This window comes from Crotalus tigris, unplaced genomic scaffold (genome assembly GCF_016545835.1).
Source record: "Crotalus tigris isolate CLP2741 ecotype Arizona unplaced genomic scaffold, ASM1654583v1 scf7180000024369.3102671, whole genome shotgun sequence".
Lineage (NCBI taxonomy): Eukaryota > Metazoa > Chordata > Lepidosauria > Squamata > Viperidae > Crotalus > Crotalus tigris.
In genome coordinates, this window is record NW_024100539.1 from 2,087,418 (window position 1) to 2,113,838 (window position 26,421).

Here is a 26,421-nt window from a genome sequence, read left to right on the forward strand (position 1 = left end):
AAATAAACTGAAAATGTCTTAATCTAAACAATGTCATCCTCAGGTGAATTTATTTGAGACTTGATTTCACTAGACTGATATATCAGTTTTACTTTGCTTTTCCTTTTTTAAATTGTATTGATCTTTTATTACAAATTACTTTGGATATTCTTTCTAAAGATGATATAAATCTGTTTATAAATAATTCAAATTATACTGAATGAATCAGCTTTTTCAATTTCATAAAATGAGCCTTTGCTGATTTTTAAGGGATTTTTTTCAGCTACTGAAGGTGGCGCAGCAGTTAGAGTGCAGTACTGCAGGCCACTTTAGCTGACTGTTCAGCAGGTCAGCGGTTCAAATCTCACCGGCTCAAGATTGACTCAGCCTTCCATCCTTCCGAGGTAGGTAAAATGAGGACCCAGATTGTTGGGGGCAATGTAAATATACATATACATTGCTTACTGGTGTACACCGCTTAGAGAGTGCTTGCACTTAAAGCGGTATATAAGTTTCATAAATAAATAAATAAATAAATAAATAAATAAATAAATAAATAAATAAATACATACTGGTTGCTTATAGCATGAAGAAATGTCCTTACAATCAAACATATGTATCACTGACTGTATCTACTGGAAATATGTTGATAATCTGGTTTATACTCTATATCAGTGGTTCTCAACCTGTGGGTCGGGACCCCATTTGGGGTCGAACGACCATTTCACGGGGGTCGCCAAACAAGGCTGTCCGCCATTTTTTTCCCTTTTCCCTTGCTGTCCTACTCCCTCTTATTGGTGGCCACACCCACTTGGGGGTCACCACAACATGGGGAACTGTATTATGGGGTCACGGCATTAGAAAGGTTGAGAACCACTGCTCTATATTCATAGGTATATATTAGAAGTTCCATGTCTAGTCAGATCATGATTTTTTGCTCAAACTCTTTTAGATCGTACTCTGAATACACCGTGTTTTTACAAATACTCATGATTAATAGTACTAACAAAATGGTATTATCAAAATTACCATTATGGAATATACACAAACATTTACTTTTAAGCTGTGCCTTTTGCAAAATGTCTGATGTAGGATACTGACAATCTTTTGATGAATTGTGGAAGAGGGAAACTAATTTCTTCCTCTAGCTACAGACTCTTAGATCATATGCCAACAGTTTTCCAAAAATCTTAAAAAGTTCAAATAGCAACTGTCAAAAGTAACAAATCTATATTAATTCGAGAAAGCTAACAAAAAGATGGGATATAAATCTGACAAAGAAACAAATCTACTTCCATTCAAAATAATCCACTTACCTGGGTTGGTACAAGTACTGGAGGATATGCTAATTTGTGGTGTCTGTACATCCAAAATGAAAAGAGTACAATCACTGCTATTCCCATTATAGGTCCAAGAGAGTAAAGCAAGGTACTAAACAGAGGTGGTTTAGTTGTCACAGGATTCGAAGTAGCTGCAGGGGGAAAAAGTTTTTTTATAATTCAATATTAACACAGAAAATATAAGCAATTCTTAAAAACTGAGGAAATTTAAGTTATCTATACACTAAAAGTTATCTATGATGATACATCTGAAGCTTAAACGTTTAAATTTTAGATTTGTATTTAAGATCATATTATTTTGCCTATTGTTGTAGGAGAGGAGCACAATGAGCTGGAAGGCAGGGTTAACTATATCATCAGCTTGGAATCATTGTGCAGCCACAAGAGACTCAAATCCAGCTCCCTGGAATTCCATTGTCCCTTATCTAGCACCAATTTAGCTTTGACCTTTAGTTGACCAGATTCTTGTGTATATGTAGCAATAATAATCTCATCAGTGCTTTGGACTCAGTGAATGTTCTCACTTCTTTGCACCTGACAATTGTATTTACTGTAATTTAGTACTAGTCTTTCTTGGATGCAACCATATAGATCAGGAGTCCCCCAACCGCCGGGCCGTGGCCCACTACCAGGCCTTGGTTTATTTGGAATTGGGCCACGAGTGGCTGGCTGGAGCATGCGCACTGGCCCGCCACTCACGCAAGGGCTGCATGCGCACGCATATGTGCTGCCTCACCGCTTGCGCCTCACCGCTTGCTGCCTCACCGCTTGCTGCCTCACCGCAGCCCAATTCCTTTCTCCCCCCACCAAGCCACAAAGGTTGGGGACCACTGATACAGATTATTGTTGGGATAAAAGGGAAATATTATAAGGTCAAAATTCAGCAAGGCTTTTCCCAATCTAATCCAACTACAGGCAGTCCTTTTATTACAACCATTCATTTAATGACACTTTGGTGAGGGAATATGCATCTGGAGAAGCAATAGAGAGGAATCTTGGTGACACAGAGATTTCCCAGTGAGGAGGCAGTATATTCCGGAGAGAAGCCCAAATTAAGAGACTGCAAATTCCCAAACTACATGGCAGGGTGGGGGTGTAAGAACTTCAGAGCAGTCACACCTTAGAATCTCTCAGGATATATCTATTAGAGAAGAGAGATATAGCTTTAGTTTCACAAGATTCTGTACTTGGCAGTGTAAACAAATTATATATTGGACTTGATTGGATTTCGCTGTGTGGCCTTTCGGTTTGGGCCTGACAGATTCAAAATTATGACAAGCTCAGGAAACAGTGACTTATCATCCATCCCTGAAGACCCCTACACCACCTCTGCAGTCACATGATTGCTATTTGGGTGCTTGGCAACCAGCTCACATTTATGATGGTTGCAGTGTCTTGCAGTCATATGATCATGACCTCTGGCTTCCAACAAGCAAAGTCAATTGAAAAAGACAGAGTTACTGAACAATTGTGTCATTCGCTTAACAAATATGGGATTTGTTTAATGACGCTGGTGATTCCTTTAACAACTATGGTAAAAATAGTTCTGAAGTTGGGTGGAGTTACGTGATGCCTTAATTTATGATCAGATCAACCTTCAATGGAAATTCTGATACCAAATGTGATTGTAAGTCAAGGGCTACCCGTATTGTTTAGTATTATATTTAACCAAGGCTGCTGTGTCCAGAATCCTTCCTACATTTCCTCATTTACAATTATTATCATCCAATGAGGATAACAGAAAAATACATGTTATCTACAAGCAAGTTTAATATTTAATAGAGGTTTTAAATTCTAAACAAATGTCTCTGCAGGACTCTTTTTAGGAAAAGTTATATCACATACGTTGTGTGACCTCCATCTCTGGAAAGTAGAAAAAATGTTCATTGCACATGTTGCCCTCACAGCAGCAGAAAAACACTTCAGGGCTATCTTTCTTTTCTATACAGTCGGTCCTGTAAGAGATTAATATCAGTTAAATATTAAAATATTACAACTATATTAAAGAAAACACCCAACAAAATTGCTAGTAGTAAATTAATACAGAATCTGGAATCTACATTTGAATATCTGAGTAATTACCATTTTGTGCAAAAGTACATCAAACTTTCATTTGGCTTCCATAATGAAAGGGAACAATACAGAAGGTACTACATAAAAAGCAGCACAAATCACACACGTTGCATCAAAAGAATGATACCAGCAGACATCAAACTGCCTATTGCTTCCTATAAAGTGGTTGCTAATCATGCTAATTTGAGGCATCTCTTAAAATAACAGTACAAGTCTTCTACCCATCTAACATGTAAGCTTCTTGCTTTTTGCTTTGAGAAAAGGTCTGCAGGAAATTGACAGGGAAAAATTACTGATGTTTCAGCTCACTCCCAATTTAAATTATGAATTCCAACAGCATTTTAGCCTAAACTTAATACTGCATTAGCTGCAACCAGCAGTTCATGCAATTATGCAGAGACCATCTCACCAGTCAGACTGGTGGATCTGAAGAGTTTTCTCCACACCAGATTAGCTCAGCACTAGTCTGTTCCAATTTGATTACCAAATCAAAAGCAGGTTTGGAAAAATGGACCTTTACCCTATCTTTACTTATTATGGGGAGGGAACCCTGCTCATCCTCCAATGTAGTTTTGGCTATTATTTATCAACAAAGCCTCACAAAATATACATAAAAGTAACTAGCCAATTTCTACACAGAAGAATGAACAAACAAATCTGGTATTAAAATAAAAATATCTAAAAAGTAATGTGGCAGTATCCCCAAACAATGAAGGATTATTCTGTCACTTACCTTAAGGATTTGTTTGATATCTTAGTCTGCATAAATCTTGTGTAATAGTCTATGCTTATACACATCATGAAGTTTCTAGACTTTAGAAACAGATTACATTTTACAAAACAGGAAATATAAAAATAGTTGTGTTTGCTTGCCTGTCATAACAATTAATATCATCCAACCAGCAACCCTTTTTCACAATTTCAATAGATCCAGAAATATTCTTCCATGTTGCAAAGCAGTGTTTTCTTTTATCTTTGTCACCATAGCATAGTTCAATGCCACTACGATTTGTCTTATCATTTTCCCAATTAGCATTGTAGAAGATGCACTCCTGCGTCTCTGATCTGCCTAGTATGGCACCTGCAAGGAATTGGTTTTTAAGAATTAAATTCTGGATAACCTTGGAAAAATAATTAAATACTAAAAACAAAAGCTATATTTAAAAAGTCTTGTAATCTTTACTACATAAATATTATGTTTGCATTTCAAGTCTGGCATGCATTGCATTTTTTTTCCTTTGGGCAGAACAATAGTTGCTTTTATTTACTGTTTTTAATTTAGTAATGCAATTTTTTCGGATGTCAAAACTCATTGTTTTCTGGTACTCACAGCAAAGATAATAATAATCTCTCTCTTAAGAAACAAAGAAATACAATCCTATCTCTAAAAATTACTTGTCACTTGCCAATCTAGTGAAATCTCTTTCCCATAAAGGATGTTATTACTTTTTGATGGAAGAATATGATTTTATACAAAATATCACCTCCTAGTTTTCCTGTAAGATACTGAGACATTCTAATAATACCCCATGCCATCTAAAACAGAAAAGAAAATGTATGTTGTATTTCTTGTCCTCTGAAATTCTAGCATAAAATCAATAAACATCTATAAATGCAGGCATAAGCTTAAAATGGTTGGCAGCTCTTTAATACTGAATCTAAACTATGATATTATGTCCAATAATCTGTATTAAATCTTTCTATGTTTCTATCTTCTATCTGTCTTTACATTTTTCATTAAAGCGCATTTCTTTCAGATATTCCATTTAGGTTTCTAGCCATCAATTTTCTTTCATTTCAGGCAGGTAGGAAGGACAAACAGCCAATCTCTCCTATAACCTTTACATATGTATGGACAATGTCTTATAAATACTGATTGTCGAGTTATCTGAATTCATATTTTTATTTGAAAGTCATTTAAGCATGTTTGACTAGACTTCATATTTCTAACATAAAATGTCATTAGCACACTGTATTTCATACCCAGATAGAATTACTGCAGGCATACTGTTATTATGCTAGACTAGAGAAAAGAAGAGAAGGAATAGTCAAGAGGAAGAAGCAAAGACAGGACACAAATTAAACAGGTGCAAGTGATTCATTTTCTATTTAATAAAACCCACAAAATGCAGTAGTAGATGTGCTGCAAATAGGAATAATGCAATTTTATTGGCATAACCTAATTAAGTGATAACAATCTATATTTAGGTTACTATAAGAGCAAAAGTTCTAATTTCAAATCCTAAATGTATTTTTTTTTAAAAAAAATATTACAGTCCTTATATATGAAGACTCAAATACTTTTAAATTTTTTTGCAATTAAGGAAAAGTACTTTATAAACTGAATTTCTGAAAACTTGCACAGATTTCAGTGGAACTTAGTCATATCAAGAGTCATTTCCACTTTTTGGTTTGGTATGGACTTTAAACAACTAATAGTCTCCAATTTTTTTTTAAATTTTTAGCATAACCCTTCCCAAAATAAACCAAAAGTGGAAAAATAGACTAACATGGGCTGTGGATTTGTATTATTTATTGGATTTGAGGTACTCAATTCCATATGGCTTAATAATTTTTAAATAGATTTTTTTTTTTAAAAAAGGAACATGCTCAACCAGGCAAAAACATAAAAATAAGAAATTAGAAATGTATGACATTTAAGCACACTTGTAAATCCATGAATATACACAGGTTCTTCTCTCTTTTCCAACAGAAAGAGCAAACAAAATATGGCAATGTAACAATTAAACAATTACTAATTAAACAGGGAACAAAAGATAGGAATAAAAATTTGTGTCAGTGACAAGATTTCTCAACAGTATTAGTCCTACACTATCTTGTAGTGTGTCCAGAAACAATGGAAGCCAATATAGTTCATGCAAAACCAATGTTATATTATTTCTACAGGTTATTATATTATTTCAACTTACAACAGTTTATTTAGTGATCATTTGAAGTTACAATGGCTCTGAAAAAGTGACTTATGACCATTTTTCACACTTATGACTGTTGCAGCAACCCCATGGTCATGTGATCAAAATCAGACGCCTGGATATTTATGACAGTTGCCGTATCCTGGGGTCATGTGATCACCTTTGCGACCTTCTGACAAGCAAAATCAATAGGGAAACCAGATTTACTTTGTTGTTGTTGTTGTTAATTGCGAAGTCGTGTCCGACCCATCGCGACCCCATGGACAACGTTCCTCCAGGTCTTCCTGTCCTCTACCATCTTCTGGAGTCCATTTAAATTCACACCTACTGCTTCAGTGACTCCATCCAGCCATCTCATTCTCTGTCGTCCCTTTCTTCTATTGCCCTCAATCTTTCCCAGCATTAGGCCCTTTTCCAGTGAGTCCTTCCTTCTCATTAGGTGGCCAAAGTACTTGAGATTTACTTAATAACCATGTTACTAACTTAACAACTGCAGGGATTCACTTAAAAACTGTGGCAAGAAAGGTCGTAAAATGGGGCAAAACTCACTTAACAACAGAAATGTTGGCCTCAATTGTGGTCATAAGTCAAGAATTACCTATATTCTCTGTTATCTAATAGGACCTGCCACACTCTGTTTAGGTGCAATTCCCAAGTCATCTTTAAGGGCACCTTCATTTAGTATACCTTACAGCAATATATAAAGCAAGCTTCTACAACATGAACTACTGTAGCTAGATTATCCTTTAGTAATAACCACCCAGAAATTCAACTCTTTGCTATGCAGATATAGGTTGCCCTTGACTTATGACCAAAATTGGGACAGGAAAATTCATTGTTAAGCAAGGTGAATGTTAAGTGAGGCATCACACGACTGCACCAAATTGTATTGCCTTTTTGCCACAATCTTTAAGCGAGTTATCATGGTCATTAAGCGAGACATCATGTAATTACAATTTGTGATGGCTTCCCCTCATTGACTTTGGTTGTTGGAAGATGGCTGGAAAGGTTGCAAATTGTTATCACATGACTGCAAGATGGATGCGGTGTTTCTAAATGTGAGCTGTTGCTAAGTGCACAAATCATGATCAGATGACCATAGGTATAATGGGACAGCCAGAACTTTGAGGTCCTATATCACTTTTTTCAGCTAGGGCAACTCAGAACAAATGGTCATTATACATCTGTAGCATCACTCAAGACTATTAAAAATCTCTGCACGGATGTATCTAAATCCCATCTTTTTTTACTTTTGTATTTTATGAACACTATTCTCTCATCTATTTTCCATGAATCTTGCTTCATGTTTACCCACTACCTCGAGGGAAGGGGGAAATTGTTCTTTGTTTTGTCATTCCAAGGATGGAAATATAGATTAATGAAAAAAGCATAGATTTGTCATCATTTCAATTATATTTTAAAAACTGAAAGTGTAGTTTATTTTATAGAATTAAGAAAGCCCATATTTATTCCAGATCCTTGAAGAATGACATAATATATTTCAAATAAATTACTTTTAGTATAACAGATGAGTAGTTTTAAATTTCTTAACAGGTTATAGCCTAATGCCCTCTCCCACTTTCATCCCTAGCTAAAAACCTGTCAATTTGTTATTTTTAAATGCTTTTTAAGTGCCTTAATTATTCATGATTTTCTTCAATGTTTATATTTTATTGTTATAGATCATGTATACATACAAGTAAATTATATATGCAAATATTGATTTTCTGCCCCTGAGTTTTTTACTTTCAACTCTCAATTTCTTGTTACTTCTGTTTGCTTTTTTCCCAGAAAACCAGTTTTTTTATATGCATTTCCCCAAATAATAGTTATCTGCTTCATGGCCTTTTAAAATGTCTATTTCAAACAAAATGGATTTTATAAGCAGGCAAAATAATATAGCATGCTGAATTCTACTTCAAGAAAATTTAAATCATTTTCATAAATCATTTTGTTTAGCTCTTAGTTCCACTGTGCAAATATTGCATGACCAGCATGTAAATTAAATAAAACATTAAGTACATTTGAAAGAAAATTGGGGATTTACAAAAAGAAAGTCCTGCTACATTGGATAAAACCTAAAAGAGGTGTTGTCTTACCTGAACGTCTTTTCTCAGCATGATGATGGAGAATCCACGAATGGGTTTACTTCATCTTCCTGCCCAATAGACTAAGTCTGACAAAGTTGCCACGCCTCCTGCTGGGCTAGTACCACCCAGTTACAATGAAGGCGAAGCAACAGACGATAGTCTGATGTGTTGGCTCCTACTACCCAACACAGGACCCGATGGACACTGAAGGGGTGGATGTGGATTCTCCATCATCATGTTGAGAAAAGGTGTTCAGGTAAGACAACGCCCCTTCTCCAGCATTAGGATGGAGAATCCACGAATGGGACATACCAAAGCTGCCCTGTTCCTATGGGAGGGAAAACAGTCAGGGGCTGTGTCCCACTTGATAACAGTACTTGTTGTAGTACCCTCCGGCCAAATGAGGCGTCCGCGGAGGCAAACCTGTCTATGTTGTAGTGCCTCACGAATGGGGAAGGCAAAGACCAAGTCGCCGCCCTACAGATCTCTCCAATGGATGCCTGTGTTACCCAAGCTGCTGATGTGGTGGTGCTCCGGGTGGAATGAGTGGTGATACGGCTTGGAACGGATAAGGAGTGCGATTGGTATGCCCTTGCAATGCAAGCTTTGATCCACCTGCATGTAGTTGATGACGAAACCTTCTGCCCCATGGAAGAAGGTTGAAAGGAGATAAATAGTGCCTCTGACTTGCAAAAGGCAGAAGTCCACTTGATGTACTGGCATAGTGCCCTGAGTACGTCCAGAGCGTGCCACTGATGTTCTAAGCTATGAGACTGACGAGGGCAAAAGTCTGGCAGTATCACCTCCTGCGACCTGTGGAACAAGGTATTTACTTTGGGAACAAATGATGGATCCAATCGAAGGACCACCCTGTCATTGTGAAAAATACATAGGTCCTCTCTGACAGAGAGAGCTGCCAGTTCCGATATGCGTCTGGCTGACGTGATGGCTATTAGGAAGGCTACTTTCATGCTTAAGAGCCACAGTGTACAAGTCTTCATGGGCTCAAATGGCGGTGAGGTAAGGGCCTGTAAGACCTGCAACAGATCCCAAGAGGGATATCAATGGACTGCAGACGGTTTGGTGTTAGTCGCCCCCTTGATGGAGCGCACCATGGGATGCTGAGCTAAAGAGTTGAATTGTCACATGCAAGCACCGTTGACAGAGCCGCCACCTGCCTGCGGATCGTATTGGGCGCTAAGCCTTTGATGAGCCCCTCCAACAAATATTCCAGGATTCTCGGGATGGTGATGGACGAGAGATCAAATTGGTTTCTGATGCACCAGAGACAAAAGTTTTTCCATGTGGCATCGTAGATTCTGTTCGTAGAGGGGTGTCTGGATGCCTGAATCATGGTGATTACTCCCGTCGAATAGGACTCCTGGATCAGGAGTCGCCACTCAAGTGCCAGGCGGTTAACTGGAGCCACTGGGGTTCTGGATGTTGCAGGGCTTCCTGGCTGAGTGCAATGAGATCTGGGGGAATCCTCCACTGAGGAGAGATGGAAAGGCCCACAAGGTCGGCAAACCACAGCCATCTCGGCCAGTGTGGAGCAATCAATATCACCTCTGCCTGTTCCTGCAATATTTTCTGGATGACTGCCGGGATCAGAGGGAGAGGAGGAAAGGCATAGAGCAGACCCTCGGGCTATAGACTGCGGAGGGCGTCTGCCCTTTCCGCTCCTGGAGAAGGGAACGAGGAGAAAAATCTCGGGAGCTGGGAATTCGTTGGAGAGGCGAACAAGTCCAGTATCGGGTGACCGAACTTCTCCACTATCTTCATGAATAGGTCAGGATGCAGGCACCACTTGGAGTGATCTATTGTCGACCTGCTTAAAAAGTCCGCCTGTCGATTTGTCTTTCCCGAAATGTGCTCTGCTTTGAGGGAGGAGAGGTTGGCCTCTGCCAAGGAGCTCAACAACTGGGCCTCGGTCATGAGGGACTCAGACTGGGTACCCCCCTGCCAGTTCACATGGGCTTTGGCCACATTGTCCGTGAGGATTAGAATGTGTTGACCCGCTACCTTGTTTTTGAATTGGCATAGGGTGAGATGTATGGCTCTGAGCTCTAACCAGTTTATGTTGTGCTGTAGGTCCGGCTGGATCACTGGCCCATGGCACTATGGACATGCAAGAAACCATCTTCCCTAACAATTGGGAAAGGATGGCTAGAGAAAACTACGGTTTTGGATACTGTTCTGGCATTCCTGCGACAGATAGACCATGCACTGCCTTGTATCTATGACCACTCCCAGGTGGAGGAGGCGAGTGGAGGGAACTATCTGGCTCTTCAGGAAGTTCACTGAGAACTCGTGGTCCTGGAGGGCCCTGATGGACAAAGTCAGGTCTGACTGAGCCGCCTGAATGGAGATGAACTGGATGAGGATGTCGTCCAGGTAGCACTGGATCCGTATCGGAACTAATCTGAGATGGGCGGCCAGTGCTGCCAAGATCTTTGTGAATACTCTTGGAGCGGATGAAAGGCCGAATGGTAGAGGTAGATAGTGATGGTTTGTGTAGCAGAACCTGAGGAACCTCCGATGTTTCATCTTGGCTGGATTTTGTGGAGCTGGGCAATAAATAAAACTTTCTGGGGGTCTGGACAAAAATTCTAAAGTCAAGCCGCACCTGATGGTGTTGAGTACCCAAGCGTCTGTAGTGGTGGCCTCCCATTTGTGGATGAAGAGAGACAGTCTGCCACCTATGGGGGGCCCCTCTCTGAAGTCACTTATTTCTTCTGAAGGGACGGTCTTCCATGCCTCAAAAGAGCCGCTTGGACTGGAACTATTGTCTGGGCCTATGGCCGGAGTGTTCCGATTGGTGGTCAGGCCTGGGAGGAAAGGAGCGGGGAGGCTGAGTCCACTCCGATCCTGATCCCGAACAAAATGGCTGTCTGCGGGAGTACGGGTTAGACCTTCTGTCCGCCCGTCTGATAAGGTGGGACATCACCTTACTCTTGTCTCGGTTCTCCACTAGGTAAGGGTTGAGGACCTCAACAAACAATTGTCTGCCAGTGTAAGGGGCAGTAACCAAGCGCCACTTCGACTTTAGGTCCGCTCGCCATTGCTTGAGCCATAGGAGCCTGCGAGCTGTTACGTTTGAGGCTATTGCTCGGGATGAGATCCTGGCGGCGTGTAGTGATGCATCCGCCATGTATTCCGATGTCGCCACTAACTTACCCAGGTTCTGGTGGGCGCATACCTGTTCCTGGGGAATCATGGCCTGGAGCTCTCGGAACCATATGATGGAGGTTCTGGCGAAGAAAGAGGTGGATGTGGATGCCTTCATCGACCATGCCGAGGCTTGGTAAGACCTGCGTAGGAAAAACTCAGATTTTCTGTCCTCCGCTCTTAAGGTTTCAGCCATGTCCCTTGACACGGTGGAGGAGGAAAAGAGCGGTGTTAGGGATTCATCCACAACTGGAATCTCTAGGAGTTTGGATAAGGCAAGAGCAACATTGAAGAGTTTTTTGTCTGTTCCCCAGTGCAGGGGGTGTGTGCCAAGAGTTCCCCACTATTTCTTAATGGTATTTAGAAAAAAGGAGGGCAAGGGATGTGCATCTGGGTAACCGTAGGCTCGGAGAACAGTGTATTTGGGTCTTGGCTGGTGGAAGGAACTGGTGGAGACTCCTGATCAGGGTTAATCTTGGCAGAAATGGTTGCCTTGAGCAATAGTGACTTAAACAACGTTGGGTCAAATAAGGCTATGAAGGGGGAAGAGTCCGGAGATGATTATTCATCTTCTGATAATTGTATGTCCCTTGACCCATATTACTCGGAGTATGCCTCTCTGTCCTGAGAGGACCAGTCAGAGGAAACAGAAGACGGATATTCTGGAATGGGGTCTGTTTGGAAGTAAGATGTTGTCATTGGTGCCACAGATTCAGGCCCGGGCCTCTGGTGAAATGAGGAGGCCATGCCCTGGGCAAATGCTTGGGCGATTAAGGCTTGAAACTGCTCTGGCCACACCGTGTCAGAGTCAATGGGATGGAGTCCAGCCACTGTGGGCGTGAATGTGGCCTCCGGCCCTGGCTGAGTCCTAGGTGAAGGAGACACCCATTGAGGGCATGGTCCCAGGTTGAGGGGCGTCACCTCCCCCTGTCCGGCCTCCCCTTCTGGAGACCATGCTTGTTGGACTAGGGAACTCGAGGGGGGGAGTTGTGGATTAAAGAGTGAACCCTCGGCCAGTGCCGGGGAAGCCTGGACCATTCTGCTTGCGTTTTGTTTTTGAGCCTTGGAGAACTGCCTTTCCAAGGCAAGGTGCCTCCTACTGGCCTCCTTCTCAGCCACCTAAAGGGTGTTTTGCTCGAGATAGCCTTGGCTTTGGCCTTAAGCATCTCTGCTGCTTCTAGTTTGGAGGACTTGTGCTTCCTTTTGGCGGGAGCGACAGGAGCACCGTGCGCAGTCTGAGGTGCTGCGTTATCTGCCATCACAATAGAGTTCTCTCCATGTTGTTCTGAGAAGGATCTCAAGGTATGGGAGCGGAGTGCTGGCTGTTACTGTGTGCCCAGATGCTGAGAAAATCCAGCAATTGCTCTAGACCAGCAGTTCTCAACCTATGGGTCATGACCTCATTTGGGGTCGATCGACCATTTCACGGGGGTCGCCAAGCAAGGCTGTCCACCATTTTCCCCCTTTTCCGGCGGGTGCCTTACCTCTCTTGGGCTGGGCCAGCTGGTGGCCCAGCAGGTGGTCGGCCTGCTCCATCTCTGCCGCTTGCCAGCTACGCCTCGGCTGGCGCAGGGGGTGGCACCATGCATGTGCGGCACTCCCGGGCAGGGAAAGTTCTGACCGGTTGGGTAATCGATTTACGACTGGTTTAGTCCTCGACTTACGACCGGTTGGGGGGGGGGTCGCGGCATTAAAAAGGTTGAGAACCACTGCTCTAGACCAAGGTAGCCGCTAAACCAACTCAATGGACTCTTGCGTACCTGTAATGCTCCTAATGGCTGTGAAATGCCTGAAAATGCCCTCACGGCGTAGTGGTCAGGCGTACGGTGGCGGCAAAACCACAATTGGTCAATGCCAGCACACACCTATCTCACACAGTGGTGGCAAATCACCTTAGTGATAACTGCCTGCGCACTAAACCTAGGTGGTGGCGGCAGGGCCAAAAGGCAGGCCAGCACACTTTAATATTGTGAAAATTGAGGAAGGGACCCGGGTGGGGCATGGGCTAAGGATTGTAGTACAAGGCAAAAAGAGTAAAGGGAAAAAGAGAGAGAGGCCTCTGGGCTCAATTTCCTATGTATTTCTCTGGGCAACTGTAGGCCTGGACTCTCTGAGGAATAAGGTTTGCTGTAGTCTGGAAGGGAAATTGAATCCCTCTGTTGTAAAATCGTGGAGCAAACCAATGACCTAAAATGGCATCCACCTACTGAGGGCTTTTAGGAGCGCCCTGACTCCTCAGGAATGATCATGGCCTGGAGCTCTTGTCAATCAGGGTTTAAGCGATAAGAGAACACCTAATGCGATAGGCAGTAGCAGAACCTGAGGAACCTTGGCCTTAATTAAGCTGCCGGTGGAGTAAGGAAAAAAAGAGAAATTCGGCTTTAAATTGAACAGGGCGGCTGTCCTCGCAGCATGCAAAATGGCGGCCGCAACGAGTGCGCCAAAATTAGGACGGTGTCTGAGGCTGTCCTGCAGATGGCCGCAAGCGCGCCCCATGGAGCCCGCCGCTCAGCTGTGCTGCGGACGGCCCTCCATGTGCTTTCCTGGAGTCGGCATTCGGCCAGATAGCTGATGTTCGTCAGTGCGGCTCGAAAATTAGCCCCGACAATGGCCTGGGGCACTTATGGTCTCAAATTGCAATGAGTTGGGGTGGGGAAGAATGCTGCTGGGAGGATTATCGCAGCGCTGATTGCAGTGCTGCGATGAAGAAATTTGGAGAGTCCACGAATGGGAAGTTAATACAACCTGCTAAAGTCTGACAATGGAGCCAACAACTATTGCATCCTGCTGGGCATGAGACTAAGTCGTAACTGGGTAGTACTAGCCCAGCAGAAGGCGTGGCAACTTTGTTAGATTTAGTCTATTGGGCAGGAAGATGAAGTAAACCCATTCGTGGATTCTCCATCCTCATGCTGGAGAATGTTTACTTGTTGAGCTATTGTGATATTTAAAAAGAGAAAATATTTAGTATCACTAAAGTATATACTTTTTTACTCTATATAAACTTGTCAATTGCTTTCTTCAACAAAATAATGTAAAACTCTAAAATATTTTTTAAAAAATATTTGATGCTTATTCATAATAGTAATATTCTGTCACTATTTTGGACCTTTAGAGATTCATCTACTTCCTTATCTCTAATGTTTATTCAGCAATTTAACAAATTTGACAAATACTCAGTGTTGCCATTCTCGGTTAACAGAATGAAACGGGGCGTTGACTTACCTGAACGCCTTTTCTCAGCAGGATGATGTAGAGTCCAATGGATGGGTTCTATGACAGCCTTCCTGCCTGGCAGACTGGGTAAAAACTTTGGCCACACCCCTTCCTCTGGGCGTGACCCCAGTTTTGACTTAGGTGAGAAACTTTGTTGGAATTAATATTGCAGCTCTTTATTATCTACCTGCCTAGACCTAACCCTTGGGTGGGCTTGGACTCTACATCATCCTGCTGAGAAAAGGCGTTCAGGTAAGTCCACGCCCCTTCTCCAGCAGGATGGCTGATCGTTTCCAAGACCCAGGAGTCGGTAGTGGTCTGCTCCCAGACCTCGATGAAATTTCCTAACCGACCCCCTATGGGAGTGTCCTGTTTGGCGTCACTTGGTGCGCTTAAAGGACCTGCCTCCCGATCCCCTATATGGTCGTCTGGACTGAAACTGGCCTCTGGCTCCTGTGCTTTGGCGATCCTGGGGTCGATCCTGTCTCGGGTAGAAGGACCGCGAGCCTCTGGGCCAGTCCCAGGATTGCCCTGACCGAAAGGGCTGCCTCCATTCCCAGGGGCTTCCTGGGCGGGAGCCCTGTCTCCGGAAGTCCTGACTGATTCTCCTATCAAATTTCTTTGATGGGTGTACTAATATCTTCCTCTTGTCTCTGCCTTCACTGACATCCGGGTCCAGTATGGACCCAAATAGGGATGCCCCGCTGTATTTGGACATCGAGAGACGCCACTTGGACCTCAGGTCTGTCTTCCAATTTTTGAGCCACAGTAGTCTACGCGAGGCCACTGTGGCCGCAATGGATCTTGCCGCGTACTTTGTTGCATACAGCGAAGCATCAGCTGTGAACTGAGAGGCCGCGAGGAGCTTGGCCAATGTCTGGTGTACTCTGACCTGATCTGGAGGCACCGTGCTTTGCAGTTCCCTCAGCCACATAATACAGGCCCTCGCGAAGAATGATGATGAAGTGGCTGCTTTGGCCGCCCAGGCTGCAGCCATATGGGAGCGGCGGAGGGAGTGTTCAAATTTCTTTTCCTCAGGTTTCAAGACCTCCGCCATGTCTCCTGGAATCGCGGAGGTAGAAAATAATGAGATCAAAGGGTTATCTACCGTGGGAACCTCTAACATGCTCGAGAAGGAGGGAGAGAGATTGAAAAGCTTTCTTTCCACGCTATTGGGCGCCGGTGGACTTGCAAGTGAGGACCATTGTTCCTCTACCGTGGTCATGAAGACCTCGGGACATGGAATGTACTTATCCTGTGGGACCTTTTTGGCAAATAAAGGATTGGCCTCCTTGCTTGTAGAGGGCTTCTCCTCCTGTACTGATGTCAGGCTGACCGTGGAGACTGCCTTTATCAGGAGTGATTTTAGGAGCGCTGGGTTAAAGAGGCCAGAGCTCGTCGCCTGCTCAGGTGCGGTCTCCTCATCCTCCGACAGGGGCATGTCTGACATATCAAGGTCTAATGAGTCGCCCTCTCCTAATTGAGAGGAGGTCTCAGAAATGTTGGTAGGGGGTGGCCTAGTTCGTCCCTTATGGGGAGTGTGAAAGGCCACTTGCCCCTTAGAAGCCATGAACTGGGAAAAGGCATCCTGCATGAATGCCTGAAATCGTGCTGACCATATGTTCTCCTGCGCTTTGTCGTTGGGGTGACACGCTGGAGTATGGTCGGGCGAAGAAGCTGGTGAGGAGGGATTGGAGGAATCTAACTGTTCAGTTTCCCCAGGAGGAGACCAAGTTTTGAGAATTCCTGGGCAGTAGGCTCTGAGATGGGAGTCACCACTGGGACAGGGGAAACCATACTTGTCCCATTAGAATCGGTTCTCTGTGCCCTGCTAATTTGTCTTTCTAAAGCCAAATGTCTCCTCAAAGCCTCTCGCTCAGCCGTTTTAGATTGTCCCTTCTGAGTAAGGTGTTTTGTTTTAGCCTTCTTCTTCCCCCCCACCTCTGTTTCAGAGGATCTGCGCTTTTGTTGCTGCTGTGGGGGGGACAATTGAGGGACCTGTGTGACTGAATACGAGACATTGTCTGCCATTGTGCCAGGTACCCCGAGTAGGCAATACCTGGAGTGGGGAATTAGGTTACGCAGATCAGTCGCAGATAATTGGGACTAAAAGTCCTCCTCTGCGCAGATAAACAATGGCCGGACTGACAGAATCTTTTGGACCAGAAGATCCTGTAAGGCGGTGACTAAAGGTCACAATAGAAACAGTCAGATAAAAATATTCCTCCTCCCCTCCTCACTGAGGTCCAGACTCAATCTGGTTAATACGTTTTTTTTTCCCCAATCTGTGGCTGTGGTACCAGACCACGATCAGAACTGATAGCAGGTCTCTTCTTTTATTCCTCTTCCCCTCTTTTGCCCCACTGTGTTAATGTAACCTCTGTCGGGCAACTTGCATCGAAAATTCCTTTCTCTATATGCAGGGAAATGAGCTCCGGATGGTAGGCCCACCCACAAAGGAAAAAACGGCGGGCTAACCGCTCGTTTAAAATGGCGAATGGGAGGAAGCCCCGCCTCCCAACAGTAGTCAGGAGAGCCACGAGGCTCCAGCAATGGCGGATCTCTACTAGCCAGCAATAGGGTAATTACCGGCTTAAAGTGGCCTTTTGGCCTTAAGGGGCTGCGCCTCTCCCTGGGGGGGGGGGGGAAACGGCGCTGAGGCTCTGCCGGCCGGTTAGTGCGCGCCTAGTTTCTCACGCCGCTCAGCTGATCAAGAGCGAGCTGCGCAGCGGCTCTGTTGATCGCCGGGTTGGTATTCCCCGCGCCGCTCAGCTGCTTGGCGCTGAGCGGCGTCCCGGCTGCTCAATCCGGACGGAGTGCGGTCCCCGTGCCCTCAGCTTGCTCGGCGGGCCGGAGAACGGCGAGCGATCCGGAAAATGTCCCCGCGCCAAACAGCTGCTTGGGGAATCCGCGGGGAAACCGGTGACCCGAGCCCCCCCCTGGCTAGCCTCCCTGACGACCTTCTCACCACTCCGACGATCCTGGTTGGGAGTCCGTCTAGGTCCTAATCAGCTGCCAGAGATCCCTGCTTGCTAATACCAACAAAACAAGAAAAAAACTGGAAGAGGATTTTCTCTTTGCGGAATTTCCTTTCTTTCTCAAGAGCTGCTCTCGCACTTCTACCAGGCTTCGAGACTGAGTCAAAACTGGGGTCACGCCCAGAGGAAGGGGTGTGGCCAAAGTTTTTACCCAGTCTGCCAGGCAGGAAGGCTGTCATAGAACCCATCCATTGGACTCTACAGCCATCCTGCTGGAGAAGTGAGCAATCTATCCCCAATATATATTCCTTCAAGAGTCATTATTCTGCCCCAGCAAGTTCTTAAAAACCTTAAAGGAAATTTTGAGGCTGTGCCAAGAATTGCATGAGGAAGAACTAGCATTCACAGATCATAGTTCTAATGGACTATTACTACATAAGATATAATTCCTTGCTCTGAAGGAAATCCAAAGTAAAAAGAATCCCTGACAAATAGCAACACAGCCTCTATTGAAACACTTAGAATAATGGGGAGCCTACTACCTCCCTGGTGACTGGTTTTATTTTAAAATTAAAATACACTTTAACATTAAATTGATAACCTATTAAAAGGAAATTTCAAAGCTCTATTAAAGGTTGCCATTCTAACAAAACAGATGGATAAAAATGCCAAATGCAGGCTAAACATCTGGTTGACTATGCAACTGTCATGGCTCAGGAAACTGACTGAAAAATTCCTCCCCAAAAATGTCAGCCTCAGGAGACACAAAACTAAGAATCACCTGAGGCTCAACAGGCACCACCAGAACAGCTGGAATGGTCAGGTGATAATGATGTAGGGCAGTGATGGCGAACCTTTTAGAGACTGAGTGCCCAAACTGCAACCCAAAACCCACTTATGTATCATTGTGTGCCGGGTAGGTGTGACCCATTGGGTGGGTGTGGCTGCAATGGTAATGGCAGACTGGGTGGGACTAAAAAGTTCAATCAATCAATTCCAACTTTGTGAGATCTTTTTTTTTCCGTGAGAAGTTGAAATTGATTGATTGAACCTTTCTTTTTTGCACACGGTGGCGGAGGCCTAAAGTGAAAAGGTTTTATAAAACCTAGCTGAAAGGCCTAGGACTGGGGCGACAGCGCGCGTGCCCACGGAGAGGGCTGTGCATGCCATCTATGGCATGCGTGCCATAGGTTCACCACCACGGGTGTAGGGCCTCACACACACACACACACACACACACACACACACACACACCCCTAGTGAGTAGAACAAAGATGTTCTAGGACAGGGGTCTTCAAACTTGGCCCTTTTATGACTTGTGGACCACCTGGCTGAGGAATTCTGGGAGTTGAAGTCCACAAGTCATAAAAGGACCAAGTTTGAAGACCCCTGCTCTAGGAGGCTCTTTGCTTACAAGAGAGTAAATTTCTTGACTAAAAAGAGCTGAGTGCAGCCTAATTTAAAATGCAGACCTACTTCATAATTCTTTTGTTGGATTCAACTATCTGATATTTACATGATGTTTGTGTGGATTCCACTTGTGAAACTCTGATTAGCTTTTGGAACTTTGAACTATTCTTTTATGTGCTCTTGTTAAAAGCAGAATCGTTCAGGCAAGCTCCCTTTTTTGGCCACTGTTTGGGTTTGCATTCCTTGTCAACTATCATCTCAAGTATGCAAGCGTCTAATTGAGACCTGAAGCAGGACTCAACCTAAGCATCAATTGGCATCATTTAGAGCTGTTATACAGAAAGAAATTACAAAGAAGTTCTATCTGCATGGTTAATACCAGGGTTTTTTTTCAGATAGAACACCCAGAACGGAGTTCCGGCATCCTTTTTGTATGAAACCTTGTAGGATAGGCAAGGCGGGTTGTATGACATGTGTGAGTTCCGGCACCTTTTTTTTTTTTCAAAAAAAGCACTTGTTAATACCAATAAACATTTTTTAAAAAGGAACAAGAACTGATGTCTAAAAGTTATTTTATGAAATTAACAAATCCCATTCAGAAACATTAACATAAACAAACTAACATAGTGAGTCTTAGTTCTTCAAGTAGTGTTCAATACTCTGTAACTGTAAAAGCTGTTAGTATAAAACAGAGATGTCAAACTTGCAATGTCACATGACGTCGCGCAACGTATTGGAATTTTTTCCCCATTGCCGGCAATGGGGTGGGTACGATTTCCTCGTGATGCGTCCGGCCCATGGGCTGGCAGTTTGACACCCCTGGTATAAAACTACATTATGGCAAAATCCATTTAAGTTTGGTTAAAACTATGGCACAAACCCTGAGCATATCTGTAAAATATAATGCAACATGATCATCTGTGATCATTGTAATAATCACCCTAAGCTTTTGTGTTCTTCAACGGATAACTGATTAGGTAAAGTAATTTAAAAGTAAACCCTAGCTAGCAACAGTGCTTTTTGCTAGCTGACATTAAGCAGATGCATCGAAAAGTACATAGAAAATCTTTTCTTCACTGTCAGCATTACCAAAGAGTCAGCCCTTTTAAGGCAACATAGAAGTCATTTCTCTCTAAACTATGCAGTTTATATGTAAGCTGATACTACATAATAAATCTGACAAATTTTAAATAGACATCTTTGGGGGAGGGAAGGATATGAAAATATTTAAAATTTTATTCTAGTTTATTTCTATTACCTGCAATTGTCCATCTCCTGAATGCACTAAAGGGTATACATCACGCACCAACACTTTATGCAATAAATTAAGGTTACAATGATTCTGAATTCAGATAAACAAAATTTAATGAATATAGAATGAGGGCAGATTTATACACTCACCACTGTATAATTTTATAAAGGCAAACTGGCGTAGACAAAGAGGCTACTCCCAATTACCTCCCAAAGGACTAAATATTTTTAGGCAATTTCTTTCTAAAATATCAACGTGGCTTCCTATAGCTTTCCAGAAGATCAGGAAGCTGAGCTGCTACCTCCATCCCCTCAAATAATGCTCATTCTAATATAAACTAATTGAAAGTACACAAACTAGTCCTGCATCTTCATTTATAAAATTTCAACCAATCTTTGCAATCAGATGCATAGGTAGAAAAGAACCTGGTAGGTCAAGAATTTACATTTTCTGTCATTATCTAATTCAGCCAGTTTTATTTTGCCACCAAGACAATATATTTCAATTTTAGTGTAATAGAATAATCTAATACAGAGTTCCTGAACCCTTCTGGCCTTGTGGACCATTGGGGATGGTGGCATGCATGCACACCCACTACATGCAAACGAGGCATGTATGCACATGCTCATCTACTGCTCGTGCAAGTGGGGATGTGCATGCGCACACTCACCTTCCATTTCCACAGCCAGGCTGCACACAGTTCACAGCCCACTAATGGGCCACAACCCAGAGGTTGGGGACCCCCATCTAATACGTGAAGATTAATCATTTCAGTTGTGCTGCCTTGAAACTCAGGCATCCTGGGTTTGCAAGGAGGTGAAGACTTATTCCCTGATTATGGGAAAACAAATACTTTTACCTTTGCAAAGTAGCTTTTTTGCGTATCTGAAAATATGAATCACCAAGTTATTCAAGCCAAAAAACTCACTTTTTTAAAGGGGGATCAAGTCTTTATATTGTGTACAGAAACAAATGATACATTCAGTATATGTGATACATCAGAACATGATCAAACATTGATTACAGATAGTCCTTGACTTATAACAATTGAGCCCAAAATTTCTGTTGCTGAGATAGATACGTTTTACCCCATTTTACAACCTTCCTAGCCATAGTTGTTAATTGAATCACTGCACTTATTTAGTAACACAGCTGTTAAGTGAGTTGGCTTCCCAATGTATTTGCTTATCAGAAGGTTGCAAAGGTTGATCACATGACTTTAGAATACTGCAATTGTCATAAATACATCCCAGTTACTAAGTGTCTGAATTCTGATCATGTGACCATAGGGATGCTGCAATGGCGTAAGAGTGAAAAATGGTTGTAAGTCGCTTTTTTTAGTACCATTGTAACAAATTCTTTGCCGCAAATGCAGCAAGTCCACCACAATCTAAGAGGTAATCTAGTGCCTTCAGTGTTACATCAAGGCCTTGGCAGCATTCTTTTACATGCTGTTATGTTTGGCTATTTGCCCTGTGCAGGTCTGCATTTTAACATCCCAAACAGCTTCATAATTAATTAAATTAATACAAGTATTTCAGAAACACCACTTGCATATTTGGGCAATTAATGTCGTCTCAAAATAATTGGGCCATTGGAAGTGTTCGTATTTAATAGTGAAATCAAATGCAATAATGTGATGCCCACCAATCAGTACTTAAGAGTGTTGAAAAAAAGAGGATATCCCTTACCTCCAAAATCTAACAATTTTATTTTACAGGCAAGGCAGTGAAAATATTAAGAGTTTTGGCTTTTGTAATACATAAGCATGAAAAAGAAAACTGTCCCTCTTAAACAGAGTTAACCACAAACGAAGACCCATCTGAAAAGAATTCAAAAGTCAGTATTTTGTAGGGGCACATTAGTAAGATCTGAATGAGCTTTCTCTACTGGTTAAGGCACCAGACTAGAAAGTAGGAGACTGAGTTCAAATCTTAGACATGAAAGCCAGCTGGGTGACTTTGGGCCAGTCACTCTCTCTCAGCGTAATCCACCTCACAGTATTGTTGTTGCTGTGGGAAAAATAGGAGGAGGATGGTATGTGGGATATGTTAACTGCCTTGAGTTATTTGTAAAATAATAAAGGCAGTATACCAAATAAATCAATTATTACGGTTTGCAAACAATCATGTTGGTAACTTCCATCTGTAATCTCAGGAAGAAGAATTACAGGATTCAAAGTTACTTCAAAGTCGCTTTTGGAGTAGCTAGAATAGGGGTGTCAAACTGCTGGCCCGTGGGTCAAATGCGTCATAACGAAACCGCACCCGCCCCATTGCAATGGGAAAAAAGTGACGATACATCGCGACACGTCATGTGATGCTGCAAGTTTGACACCCCTGAGCTAGAAGCTCTGCTTCATAAGCAGCTAAATGCTGGTGTCTGAGCTTGAGTTTGACATTTGAGAATGGCTGGATCCTCACGAGGAACAAAATCATGGTCAACGGAAAACCCATAACCCAGTCTTTTATATTTGAATAAAGACAGTAGCAGCCAAAGCTCTCAGATATCCTACTGTACAGTTCAGAACAACGGGCTACGGGTCACTCTTTAGTAGTCACAAAAAGTTTAGCTAGCCTGCCAAATGCTGGTATCCAAATCTTACAGAAATCTAGAGTTTCAAGTAAGGCTCTCACTTGGTGCTTAATATAGTAGACATTGAAGAATAACACCTACTCTGCCAGGGAAAATTTTTCTTGTACCCAGATGTATAATATAGTCCAGGAAAGCAACTCTAGGCAAACAAAACTGTACTTTGGCTGATAAGCCTCGTGGTCCCATTCTATGAAACTAAGGAGTAAGTTTTTGGATCTTTGAGGTATGAATCAGAAGGTTTTAAAAATGTAAAATCAGTAGAGCACCAACCCCAGAGTAATACAGGAAAATCTGCGAGCTGAGAGGTAATGGAAAAGACTACTGGCAATGTATACAGAGAAATCAACAGATATGCCTGATGGTAAAAAGTTTAGTCTATCTAGAACAGGGCTTTTCAATCTTTTCACTGATTGTACCACTTTTAGAATATGGCAATATTGAAATACCACCAGTCGCCTAGCAAGGTGTCAAAAACTTTATGACCAAAAAAAAAAAAGGAAAAAGTACAGGTAGTCCTCATCCCCCTTTAATATCCTCTCTTCTCTCACCCCCTAATATCCTCTTCCCTCACCCCCTTTAATATCATCTCTTCCCTCACCCCTTTAATATCCTCTCTTCTCTCTCCTTCAGCAGGACCCAAGCAATACTTCGCGCAGCTCCAGCTGAATCTCTGCCTGAAAATTGCATGAGGCTGCTTGCCACTCCCAATTAGTTGGAGCTGCGCACACTGATCCTGCTGAAGTTCCCGCAGAACCCAGGCAGGCAATGCCTTTCACAGCTCCAGCTGAATTTCTGCCTGAAGACTGCATGAGGCTGCCTGCCACCCCAATCAGCTGGAGCTGCACGCGCTGATCCTGGGCTCTCAGCAGGACCCAGGCAATGTGTTGTGCAGCTCCAGCTGAATCTCCACCCAAAGACTGCACGAGGCTGCCTGCAATCACCAAGGCCGCCGCCAATAAACTGGAGCTGCGCGCTTTGATTCTGGGCTCTCAGTAGGACCCAGGCAACATGCAGTTCCAGCTGACTTTCCCACAAGGCTGTGCGGTGCTGCTGCCGCTTCACCTCACCCACTTTTACACTTTTTTTAACTTTTTTTTTTTACAGTGCTGTTCAACCCGTCGTACACGTACCACCGGTTGAAAAGCTCTGATCTAGAATACTGTGGTTGATGGCTCTCCCTTTACAAACTTGTCAGGTAGAAGAAAAGGCATGCTTTAAAAACAATTTCCCAATAGTTGTTTTAATACATAGATTATCTCAACATCAAATCCATTTTCCTCCAATCTCTATTACAACCATTTGTTTAATAATGGTTCAAAGTTACAATGGTCTTGGGAAAAAAACTACAACCCATCCTCAAAAGTGTGGTCACATGGTTGCAATTTGGGTGCTTGGCAATCAGCTCACATTTATGATAATTGCAGTCTTGCAATCATGTGATTGTGATCTGCATCTTTCGAAGCCAGTAAGCAAAATCAATTGAAGAAGCAGGATTTGCTTAATGAGGGGTCCTTGAAACTCTCTGAGCTTGGTTGATTTCTTACAGATGTTTCATTGCCCAAACTAAGTAATATCATCACTAGCACTGATATTATCTAGTTTGGGTAATCAAACATCTGTTTAAAAAAAACCAACCAAGGTCAGAGAGCATCATTTCAACCCTGAGATACAAATATTCTCTTTATTGACTTGCTTAATGACCAAGTGATTTACTTAAAGACCAGCAATTTGCTTAATAACCATGAGTTATGGTCGGGTCGGGTCACATAATGAGACATTTAATGTCTGCATGATTTAATGACCAAAACTCCAGTCTCAGTTGTGGTAGTAAATCGAGAATTCCCTCTATCTTTCCTAATCTCTCAATTCAAAATCAACTTTCCCCAGGTGCTAGCCAACAGGAAACAAGAAAAGATTCAGGATATCCTTACTTTCAATCAATCTGTCCAAAAGCAAACATCTGCAATATTTTCCCTCAGCAGGGATTTCCTACAATTTGTAATGTAACATAAGGCTAACCTCTATCAGAATCTGCAGTTGGCAAAATTTATTAACTAATCCTTTTCTTTCCATATATTTATCTGGTTAACAAGAAAGTGATGCATCAGAAGAGCTAGCAATGATAAATAAAGTTTGGTAGTTTTTTTTAATGTAACCTGACTAGGCACTCTCAATGTTCTCTTTGTCTGTATAGAGAGACACAGTGAAATCTTGGTGCAAACATAAAGTAGTGAGCTTGATGTGCTTGAACATATTGCAACTACCCTGTAAGAGGGACGTTGTCTTACCTGAACGCATTTTCTCAGTACGGAGAGGGAGAAACCACCAATGGGTTAACTCTGCCTTCCTGCCCATTAGACCAAGTCAGCCAAATTAGCCACGCCTGTCCTTGGGTAGCCACTCCCAGTCTTGATGAAGGCGAAGCAGCTGACTATAACACGACGTGTTGGCTCCCGGTTCCCTAATATGTATTAATTGTTTTCTAATTGTTTCCTTAAGAGTGGGAGTTTATTCTTCATCACCGTGCTGAGAAAAGACGTTCAGGTAAGACAATGCCCCTTCTCCAGCACCAGAGATGGAGAATCCACCAATGGGACATACCAAAGCCTCACTGTCCCAATGGGAGGGAAACAGGAGAGGTCAAAGCTGCATCCCTAGTGATTACCTGCTGGAGCACCCTCCTTCCAAAGGAGGCATCCGCGGATGCAAAACGGTCTATCTTGTAGTGTCGGATGAACGGCGAGGGCGAGGACCATGTCACCTCCCTGCAGACCTCCTCAATGGAGGCCTGTGTGGCCCATGTTGCGGAGGCCGCAGCACTGCGGGTAGAATGTGCTGTGATCTGCCCTGGTGCTGGTAGGGAAAGTGATTGATATGCTTCTGCAATGCGAGCCCTGATCCACCTGCCTATGATTGAGGCGGAAGGGCATCGTTCACTTGATGTAGTGTCTCAATGCCCTACGAACATCCAGTGTGTGCCACTGTCGTTCCATAGCATGGGACGGATTGTGGCAAAAATCCGGTAAGTCGATTTCTTGGGCCCTATGAAACAGGGTGTTGACCTTGGGAACGAAGGTTGGATCCAAGCGAAGGACCACCCAGTTTTGATAAAAGGTGCAGAGGTCCTCCCTGACTGACAGTGCCGCGAATTCAGAGATGCGTCTGGCCGAAGTGATAGCGACCAGGAAGGTGACTTTGAGGGACAAGGCCCTCAGAGTACAAGACTTGATAGGTTCGAACGGTGCCTTGGTGAGGGCCTGAAAGACCCGTGGTAATCCCCAGGAAGGGTACCTGTGGACCACAGGTGGTTTTGTATTGGTGGCGCCCTTAAGGAAGGCGCGAATCCTGGGATATTGTGCCAAGGGGACTGAATTGGCGCAGGAGAAT

General features: G+C 43.2%; 1 protein-coding gene across 2 annotated transcripts in view; it reads right to left on the reverse strand.

Moving 5' to 3' along the window:
* ACVR2A (activin A receptor type 2A) overlaps window positions 1–26,421 on the reverse strand; it is a 71,814-nt gene that overhangs the window by 26,541 nt on the left and 18,852 nt on the right. For both annotated transcript variants that reach the window (XM_039327897.1, XM_039327899.1), the window contains exons 2-4: window positions 4,266–4,473; window positions 3,165–3,274; window positions 1,296–1,450 (exon numbers count right to left, since the gene is read on the reverse strand). In XM_039327897.1, the coding sequence (XP_039183831.1) occupies window positions 1,296–1,450; window positions 3,165–3,274; window positions 4,266–4,473 (473 nt within the window). The remainder of the gene's footprint in view (window positions 1–1,295; window positions 1,451–3,164; window positions 3,275–4,265; window positions 4,474–26,421) is intronic.